The following is a 10,215-nucleotide window of genomic DNA, read 5'->3' as shown; positions in this document are numbered from 1 at the left end:
ATCGAAAGCTTTTGAAAGATCTATAAATGTTGCTACAGTGTTCAAACGTCTTTCAAAGCCTTCCAGTATAACTCCCGTAAAGTCTATAATTGCTTTAGCCGTACCCCGTCCTTTCCGGAAGCCGTACTGCTTATCGTAGAACAAATCATTTTTTTCGAAATAATCTAAGCTGATCGTATAGAATTATTTCAATGACTTTTGAGAAAACCGGAAGGATAGACACGGGCCTAAATTCGGTAATATCACTCGCACCAGGTCTTTTTGGAATTGGAATAACCAATGAAGTTTTTAATTCTTCGGGAAAAACCCCCGACGAAATAATAGAATTAATAACAAAAGTAAGAGGCGGTACCAGTAAACTCATGTTACTTTTTATAAATTTTGCGTTTAGTTCGTAAATGTCTCTACATGTTCCCGTTTTTAGTTTTCTCAAAGAATGCCTAACTGTAATTTGAGAAACCTGCACAAACTCAAAATGCAAGGCTTGATCTATTTGAGTACAATAGTGAAGTGGATCTATGTCTATGTTATATATATAATTAATAACTAATTATTGCACTTTTATAATTATGCTGACACATTCATAATTATATAATTAAAAATAGTATAATTGCTTTTATTCTTATGGAGGCATGCAGAATAAAATCCTATAAATTCATTTGTAGCTGCGTTGCCTGGTTGCTGCAATTTGGACATCGACCAATTGTGTATTCACAATTGAACTTCCTGCAGGATTTCATTACCTTTGCAGGTTCGATATGGCAACGTTAATTACTGTTTTTACAGGGTGTTTCGTCTGTGGGCGAGTTGCGGTAGGTCAAGATTGTTGAATAACTGCAACTGGTATTGAATTAATTAATCGGTACTGATATTTTGCCACGACACCTTTCGTCGTATTGTTGTAATGTTAACTAATGCCCCTTGCATTATTTATTTGATCCGAAAATTCATATTTAGTAGGCTAACTTGCATCGATTATACCTATTTGACATGGTCCAATATTGAAACTACGTGAATTTATTATAATATTTAATGTTTGTTGTGTCAAATATTAACTCTTTAGGAATTCCAGAGGAGTGTAATTAGAGATAAGCATCTACACCGTTTTTTTTATACATTGCCTATCCTCATTTGGCGCCCAAGATCTGCTGGTCGCCTTTAGGTGAGTTGCTAGTATTCTTAGAATCTTCATGAAGCTTTTTCTTGTGTAGTAAAATATATGTCCTCAAACTCCTAGGTTAAGGAGTGTTCTTGTTTGCATGAGTAGCTCTCCTCAAAACCTACCCATACCTACACCTAGAACGAAAGTGCCGAAGGCTAATTAGCTTTCCGTGAAGTGTCACACGATCATTTATTCATAATTGAGATGGAGCTAACGTAAACGTTGTGGTATGTACATGAAATAGGCGTGTTAGAAATACTAATTAAGTATTTTAATAACGCAATGGAATGAGTACATACTACACCGATCTTGGAGCACTATGCTATAATGAAAAACGTTTTTATGTCCCTTTTCGTTTCAAACAAAGGGTAGTTTACCTACCCGACCACTGATATTAAATATCCTTCGTTAATTTTTCGTTTAAGAAAATTAATTATCGATCGTCCGGTTTTCGGTACAAAAAGCGCATTACTCACGATGGCTTCGATTAAAACGGTCGCGGAGGAGGCGGACGAGTATGAGCCTCCGAAGTGTCTCAAGAATCTGCGTTGGTACTTTATGGAGTACTGCAACAACACCAGCATTCACGGATTTAAATATTTGGGGGAGCGACGGAGCTCAGTTGAAAAGTGTGACTAAGTAAGTTGCATTGTGTGCTTAAGATTCTGTTGTAGGCTGTGGTGGGTGATCGTCTTGTCCTGCTCCTTGTATTTCTGCGTGGATTTTATGACCGAAGCCTACCACAAGTGGCAGCGGTCGCCTGTCATTGTTTCGTTTGCGACTAGCGAAACGCCAATTTGGAACGTGCCCTTTCCAGCGATCACAATTTGCCCGCGCACCAAGGCGATCAAATCCAAGTACAACTTCACCAAAGTTGCCCTTTTAATAAATGAGAACAAGGAGAACTACTCGATGTGGAACGAGTACAACTACATGTCCATGGTGTGCCCAAGCCAACTGGACCTGTTCGTTGATAACGAAACTGCCCAATACATCAATCGCGAAATCATAAACTTTCTCATTGAGGTAAAAGCACTCGATCCGCTACCGTGTCACCATAAGAAATTTTAGGTGCATCCCACAGTTAACTACTCAGTCGTCAACTGTAGCTGGATGGGGCGGAATTGCGATGACAAGTTGATGCAGTACTTCGTACCGACCGTGACCAGTGAGGGTGTCTGTTTCTCGTTCAATATGCTGGACAAGGACGAGATTTTTACGTCGCACATGACGTGCGTATTGTACGAAAGCGTAAAAGGTCATAGGGTTCTTTTTTCCCAGTACGCCTAAGGCTTTCTGGCGCACCTACCCCTCATTGAGCTAATTGGCTCATATATTTTCCGTTCAAAACCATTTTTTATAGGGGTGGCTTGACAATGAATAGGTAACTTTAAGTTGATTTCAACAATTGCCTGTTGTAGTAGGATATTTCATTGGACTAATTTTCGTAGATTCCGGAATTTAAATGGAGGTTTTGTTAATATTGATTTATACCTCGTTCGTATCCGCGTTTTAATCTCAATTTAGCGGCGTGGTTTATTAATTGTACTGGAACAACTTTCCCACGCGTAATCCCGTACGCCCTTTACCCTAAATTTGTTAGTTTATTAACTAGTGAAAAGATTAGTATTAACTAAATAACGGTTGAAATCGCGCTTGACCCTTAGCACTTAACGCCAAGCAAAAATTGACTATATTTTAAACCGCGGCTGTACCTTTAATGAGCACTATGACGGCTCAACACCAGTTTTTTTTAAATTCCGCTCTCGTAGAAACTGGCACTGAAAGTTTAATGTCTTCGAACTTATTAATCCCCCCTATACTCCTGCAAACTTGCGCTTATCAACTAAGCTATACTCTTGAGCATGAGCACGGAAAACCGGCGACTGAATTATTTTTAACATGCATCTTCGACTTACAGCTCAACTTTTTTGGAAAATTACTGACTTAAAAGGAAATTTAGAATAACCCATTTTGGAAAAACCATTCCTTTAACAAACCACCCTGTTTGTGCCCTCGCTTGGCACTATAACAGGGATAGTGTGAGGCTTTCATCCACCGCGCGAGCATTAGTTCGGGTTGGACTTTGTTGATGTCCGTTAACTTGGCCCCCCCACTGAGAGATTTCATAGTCGTATTATTTTGAAATGAATGCGCTTGTTATGCGCTCATATGCGCCACCGATAATAACTCTTGCGCCATTATCGTTTTTTAGAAATCCGAAAAAACATTGGGGGGGGGGGCAAGTGAACGTAGCCCCCCCCAGTACGTATTTTGTCCCTTGTAACTAGGTCACCTGATACATTTGGTTATGCGCTCAATTGCGCCACTTGAATTAAAGCTAGCGCCATTACGGTTAAGCCGTGACAAAAGCTCCCAAAAAAACACCCTGTAAGTTGTTTCTGAAACACTATAATGGCGCCAAGATTTTTGTTTACGGCGCATTTTAGCGCATGATGAAAGGTACGATGTAGTAGAAAAAACATGTTAAAAAACGTAACTTTTGAAAACGCTAAGTTAGACCCTCCACTTTTTAAAATTTTTTTATGGCTTAACCGTAATGGCGCTAGCTTTAATTCAAGTGGCGCAATTGAGCTCATAACCAGATGTATCAAGTGGCACAAATACCGGTAGCAAAATGCGTTATGGGGGATTCCGTTCACTTGGCCCCCCCCCCAAATATATTTAAGGATAACCAAAAAACAATAATGGCGCAAAGATATCTTTTTACGGCGCATTTCAGCGCATACCTGAGCGTACAATTTCGTATGAAAAGATGTTAAAAAAAAGTAACTTTTAAAAACGTTAAGTTGCCCCCCCCCCCACTTTTTGAAAATTTGTCACGGCTTAACCGTAATGGCGCTAGCTTTAATTCAAGTGGCGCAATTGAGCGCATAACCAAATGTATCAGGTGACCTAGTTACAAGGGACAAAATACGTACTGGGGGGGGGCTACGTTCACTTGGCCCCCCCAAATGTTTTTTCGGATTTCTAAAAAACGATAATGGCGCAAGAGTTATTATCGGTGGCGCATATGAGCGCATTCATTTCAAAATAATACGACTATGAGATCTCTCAGTGGGGGGGCCAAGTTAACGGACCCACTTTGTTGGATGGCCCGATGTTCGCACCCCTTTTATCATCTGTAGTATTCTCTTATATGTCGGTCTTATTTCCTCTCAATTCCTTTCCGATTTTGATTTTATTGAAGGGAATCATCTATGACGAGTGTGCTCGGGAGTGTCCCCTTTGCAATTGCAATACCAGCACCAGGGTTTTCGATCCTTTCCCATCCTGTCTACAAATGACAGTCTATTCTCTTGCCTTGATCTCGGGAATCAAATGCCATGTCCATCTACCTTTTCCTGTCCCCTGCCATCTGTTGCCAGATTTCTATTATTCTTGATATTTTTTTCGGATCCTTTCCTTCGTAGAGGCGGCGTCTCTCCTCAGCTATGAGAGCCAAAGGGATCCCGCCGGCCATCTGTCCCCATGATCTCGAATGTGGCCATTTTTAAGACTCCCTTCACTGCATCCAGAGTGGATCTCCTCCCCCTAAAACCGAGCTGATTTTCCTTTTTCCTCTAGGTGCTCCAAAATTCCTGCCCTTAACACGTGTTCATGCAATTTTCCTGCAGCGTCCCTCAGGCAGATAGACTGGTCTAACTTTTCGATCGTCTTTTGGCAGGAGGGCCAAGATCGCTTTCTTCCAGCTCTGTGAAAACTCACATTTGGATAGTTTACCATTAAACATTTCCAGCATTTTCCATTCATCGGCTTGGACTGCCCATTTAATCACTTCAACTGGAATACCATCCGGCCCAGGTGCCTTTTTCCCTTGTAATTTATTCACAGCTACCTTCATCAAACGGTTCCATGGGGGTTATCGGCATCTCGGGTAAAATTTCTTGTGCCAATATTTCCTTTACATTTGATTAACCGAGCATAGGCAATGGATCTGAGTTTTCTGTCATTTTCTACACTACTTGCACCATGTCTACACCTACCCGACCGACTCTCCATCTTTTAAGTGTGGAGCCGGGAGGAAAGCATATACCCACATCTTTTTTTATTGACTGTGCCCCTTTTAATTTCGGTCTACCGAGCGAACGCATAAATGACAGTACTCGGCACCTATTAACTACGTGAACACGGACTCATATTACGGGTTGCATTTGACAGTGGTTCACTGAACCAAGTTTGAGGCACTGACAGAATAATAATAATGTACTAGTATTTATTACAATAGGCCTAATTCAGTCTAAGTCTTTAAAGAACCCAGAAATAAGGCACTATTTGATCTTACTGGTGCCTTTAGTAAACAATTTTAAGACCAACTTAAAACCAGTGTAACTTGAAAAAATTTAACTATTCCATTACAAATAATCAACAGCCGAACGCATAGTTTCGCGCGGTATAATTGTCATAAATAATAAAGCACATATACAAATCTATCGCTGTCCCTTACCAACTCCCCTATCTGATGCATTTTTTCATATCAGAAAACGCGCAGATTTGCAATTAATATTGTATTTCTAATTCAATTAATTAATGCTAATTGAAAATAATTTACCTTGTAGTGAATTATTCCTATAGTAGATCGCACCAGGGTCCATTCTTTGGTTGTTCCACTATTATCTTCTTACATATATCAAAGACAAGTTTAGGGGTGGCAGAGACCAAAACAAACATTTTTTTCTAAATGAACTGAATGCTCAATATGCTTGGTTTAGGCGCTACACCTGCAAGAATCCCAAAGTTTACGTTTTCTTCTAAACTACATACCTACAATATCATATAATAGGTTGGAATTAGCAGCAATCCCTAAGTACAATACAAAATTCATGGGAGCAGACGAGCGTGGCGGCGGTCGACGGAATGGACTCGAGCGCCACCAAGGGTACAGCCTCGCCCCTGGTCAATGTCGGCGGTAGCAGAGGTTCGACAGATCGGACGGCAACTTCAGGAATCGGTCGAGTTTAGCAAATGGCGGCAGATAATTGGGAAAAACTGCTAAAATTACGGCAAAGCAAAGCAACAAAACAGAAATCGGCGGAATCCACGGTGCAGGAAAACGGAACAATATTCCTCCCTTATAACTTAAGGCACCCAGCTACGAATATAAGTAAAACTTTTCTAAAATATTGCTTTTCTACCATCTATTGATATTCCCGCACTAGTGCGGGAATTGATCACTTTGCGCAGGCGACTTGATTAATTCTTAAACGATTGTAGGAAAAACGTTGTTCCTAACATGCGCGTGAAGATGATTCCGAACCTCAAGCAATCTGCATCCTGCTTTCGTTTCGGAATCATCATCTTTACGCACTTGTTCGGAAAATAATTATTTGCGCATGCGCAATGCCAACTTTATTATTTACAAACGCATTTAGATATAAAATATAAATTTAAAAAGAATTTTTCAAGAATGGAGCAAAGATCTCGCGCCTGCCCTAGCATTAATATTACTACGAGAAAGATGCGCTTTCGTCATTTAAGTTTTCATGACCTTTTAACTTGTACTTATTTCTCTTTCAACAGTACTTCCTTTGTTTGTGTATGTGCGGTGGAATGTAGGTACATATTTAGTCCTGTATAAGTTTTGTGCTCCTGTATGGAGTCGTAGGGCGAACTATTTACTCTATGGTAAACTGAAAAAGGATCACCAAAAATCAAAATTTTAATTTGCAGCATTACCCATTGTCTACACTTTGTCCGCCGGTCTGTCCGAATTCTCTCAGTCTATGCTTTTTCGTTGTGGTAGCCGACTGTGCAGCTCAGTGGTAAAACGTTGGGCTACATAGCCGGAGGTCGGGGGTTCGAACCTGGGTTGAGGTAAATTTTTATCTGTGGCAGAGATGGGAATTTCCTCAGATCAGTTTCGAGCATTCGGCCGGCTACTCCGAATTAGGTTTTCCTGCAGATTTCCTCTCTGTGAATGTGCGAAAGCCTGTTGAGGGTCCAGAACAAGAGAGGGACAATAAATAAATAAATTACAACCAAATTACGTACCATACTTCTTGTGCGACCTCCATGAATTTCGAAAAAAATCCAAAACGAGGTCTGTTGACCGTTTTGAAATTTGTAGATAATTATCACTTCCAAACGTACATGATCTATTCTAATTTTTTTCATTACGCACGGGTGTAGGTAATGGGTCATGCCTCTAAATTATATGTTATTTTTTTTTTCATTTACCATCTCTCTCTTGTTCTGGGCTCTCAACAGGCTTGCGCCCAATTACAGAGTGACTCGCATAATGCTTTTTAGAGGTGCCGGATTTATAGCCCAACGCTCTACCATTGAACCACAAAGTCGGTTGAACTCATATTTCTGGGAGGTCGTTTTTTCCAAGTCAACCCTTATAAAAAATCGTTGCGCTAAGTACGTGATTCACCTTGAAATGTATAAAAATTGTACCTGTGGCCCTTCCACGCTTTAGCACTTACGATTTTGAGCGATTTCAAACTGAAACGCCCATTGCAGCGAAGACTACTCCGATCGAAAGTTCTCCGAGCGCCAGCCCAACTCAGAGTGGACCTTAGAAGAAGGTTATCTAGATGACGCAACTTTGAAAGCGTTCCCTCGCCGAACTTTGATTGTGGGCCCAAACGGAGGACTGGATTTAACCTTTATGACTCTGCAGTCCGACCTGGATTACCTTTGCGGCGACGCCCTGCAAGGATACGATGTAGCTCAACCTCTTTTTTTCTTGTGAACACGACTAATTGGTTTTTTAGGTGATTTTGCATCACCCAGCCCAGATGCCGGTTGCCAAAGCGGGCTACTTTCGTGTCGGATTGAACCAGGACGTGGTGGCGGCGGTCAAACCCAACATGATGCGAACCTCTGACGAACTACAGCGCTACAGTGCGTACGATCGGAACTGCTACTTTGTGGAGGACAGAAAGCTACGCTTCTTCAAAGTTTACAATCAACAGGACTGCTTGATTGAGTGCTTGGCAAACTTTACTCTCGCCACCTGTGGTTGCGTCGAGTTCTACATGCCGCGTATGTACCCGAAGTGCACCAAGTCACTTACGAATTAATTTCCAGGTGACAATCTCACTTCAATCTGTGGAGCCAAGCAAAGGATTTGCGTCAAATACGCCGGAAGTAGGTAGTCTACTGGTCGCACATTGCTCGCTAACTGCTGTGTTTGTAGCAAAATTTCTGGAGAGCGAGGTATCTTTCCAAATTGAAAACGGTGAGGAGAATGAAGAAAACCTGACGAAGCACACTGCGCCCAATTGCAACTGTCTCCAATCGTGCAATTCGCTAAGCTACGACGCTTCAATTTCCCAGTCCGACTGGGACTGGAAGAAGGGGAAGAGGATCGTTTCGTCAAAAAACGAGACCGACGGGTTCGTAGCATTCCTCCTTTGCCAACTTACACTTGACCTTTCAGCTATAATCTATCGAGGCTCAGGATCTACTTCAAGGACATGCAATTTATCACGTCCCAACGCAACGAGCTCTACGGCAAGACGGACTTTTTCGCAAATTGCGGCGGACTTTTAGGCCTGTTCACCGGATTTTCGATCATTTCGCTGGCCGAGATCGTGTATTTCGCGACTTTGAGGTTTACGTGCAATTTCCGCAAGCACGGCAGGCACTATTGGTCCGGCGCCAAGGAGCTTATGAACGATCCCAAGCGCCACGACTAAAAAATTCGAGATCGGCGAAAACTACATTAAGTGCTCCCAGAGAATAGGGGTTTTCACGTTTCAAATCTAATAGCGCACTAATCAATGTTTAAAACTTTGGCAATAATAATAATAATAATAAACAAAAAGTACTACCTGATTCATCATATATCACCCAAATAGCCCGGACTTTCTTAGTTTCTCTGAAAATGTGCGCAATTGAGCCTAGCACCTACGCCTGGGTCCATGAAGTTAGCAGAACATCGGCGGCACAAATTTTGAGACTACTGTCGACGCAAAAAGTTTGTGCACTGGAGTTTGAAGCTTAATAAAAAAAATTTCCGTTGGGTCGATTTTAATGGGAGTTCGGTAAATAACGTAAATTTACAAGTTTAAATTATTACTTTCCATTTTTCCATTTATGGTCAGAATAAACACTTTCCATGATAGATTATGACTTACAAATGACAGTAAAAAAAATCCAGATAATTTTTCAAAGCATTTGTCTGTTATTTGCAAAATCCCATTACCTTCGGTCCCCTTAAGTATGGTTTCACCGGTTCTTTCCATATTTTGAAATTCATCCCTCTAATCCACCGGCAAAAAAAAACGTTCGGGTTGGATTCCACTTGCAAGCTATTAAATGACTATTTAAACTTGTTCTTTAATCAATTTCAATATCAATGTGGAAAAATGTTTTTTTTAAATAATTGATGGCTATTGTTTTTTGGCTACGTAGACCAACGGGCCAAAAAGTTACAGCCCAAAAACTACCCAAACCTCCAAAAAGGGTTTCTTTTATGACTCTTGTTACAAAGAACGTATGAATGTCCGGATTTCTGTGTTAGTAAATAATAATAATAATAAATAATATGGCTTTATGGCTCAGTGGTAGAGCGTTGGGCTATAAATCCGAAGGTCGGGTGTTCGAACCTGAGTTGAGGTGAATTTTTCATCTGCGGCAGAGATGGGAATATCAGTTTCGAGCATTCTGCCGGCAACTCCAAATTATAATCCGGAACAAAGATCACAAAACTTTCCCCATAGGAGGAAGGTTTTGTAATCTTTGTTCCGGATTATCATTTACCCCATTTTGAGCTTCCCTGAGAGAATGGATACTCAACAGGTTAACCCACATTCTTCTGCAGAGGCACCTCTACAAAAGCATTATGCGGGTCACTCTGTAATTGGGCGCAAGCCTGTTGAGGCCCCAGAACAAGAGAGGGATAACAAATAAATAAATAAATTCCTTAAATCTCAGGCAACTATGCAGATTAGAAAAAGTATATTGCGCATACGTATTCCAACTTTTGTATTTGTGCAATCCCAATTTTTTTATTTGTTAAGATATTTAAATGATATTTTGTATCTAGACACCTCAAATAAAAGTAAACAAATGCCGAATCA

General features: G+C 40.8%; 1 protein-coding gene across 1 annotated transcript; it reads left to right on the top strand.

Annotated features, from left to right (window-relative positions):
* Nucleotides 1-1,471: 1,471 nt before the first annotated feature.
* On the top strand, nucleotides 1,472-9,088 carry LOC116177631 (pickpocket protein 28-like). The gene is made up of 8 exons (XM_031496639.1): nucleotides 1,472-1,791; nucleotides 1,837-2,188; nucleotides 2,234-2,394; nucleotides 7,649-7,853; nucleotides 7,903-8,173; nucleotides 8,219-8,278; nucleotides 8,328-8,526; nucleotides 8,571-9,088. Exons 1-8 carry the CDS (start codon nucleotides 1,640-1,642, stop codon nucleotides 8,827-8,829), a joined length of 1,659 nt encoding a protein of 552 aa, XP_031352499.1. The 5' UTR covers nucleotides 1,472-1,639; the 3' UTR covers nucleotides 8,830-9,088.
* Nucleotides 9,089-10,215: the final 1,127 nt, after the last annotated feature.

This window comes from Photinus pyralis, unplaced genomic scaffold, assembly GCF_008802855.1.
Source record: "Photinus pyralis isolate 1611_PpyrPB1 unplaced genomic scaffold, Ppyr1.3 Ppyr1.4_LG8, whole genome shotgun sequence".
Taxonomy (NCBI): domain Eukaryota; kingdom Metazoa; phylum Arthropoda; class Insecta; order Coleoptera; family Lampyridae; genus Photinus; species Photinus pyralis.
Note: the sequence above shows the minus strand (reverse complement) of the source record. Positions and strands in the feature narration are given on the sequence as shown.

Bases quoted from the DNA above. Each gene is read 5' to 3' on its own strand.
- LOC116177631 (XM_031496639.1), top strand. From the start codon at position 1,640: ATGGCTTCGATTAAAACGGTCGCGGAGGAGGCGGACGAGTATGAGCCT. The intron at 2,189-2,233 runs GTAAAAGCACTC...AAGAAATTTTAG, and splicing joins TCATAAACTTTCTCATTGAG to GTGCATCCCACAGTTAACTA. The intron at 7,854-7,902 runs GTAGCTCAACCT...TTGGTTTTTTAG, and splicing joins ACGCCCTGCAAGGATACGAT to GTGATTTTGCATCACCCAGC.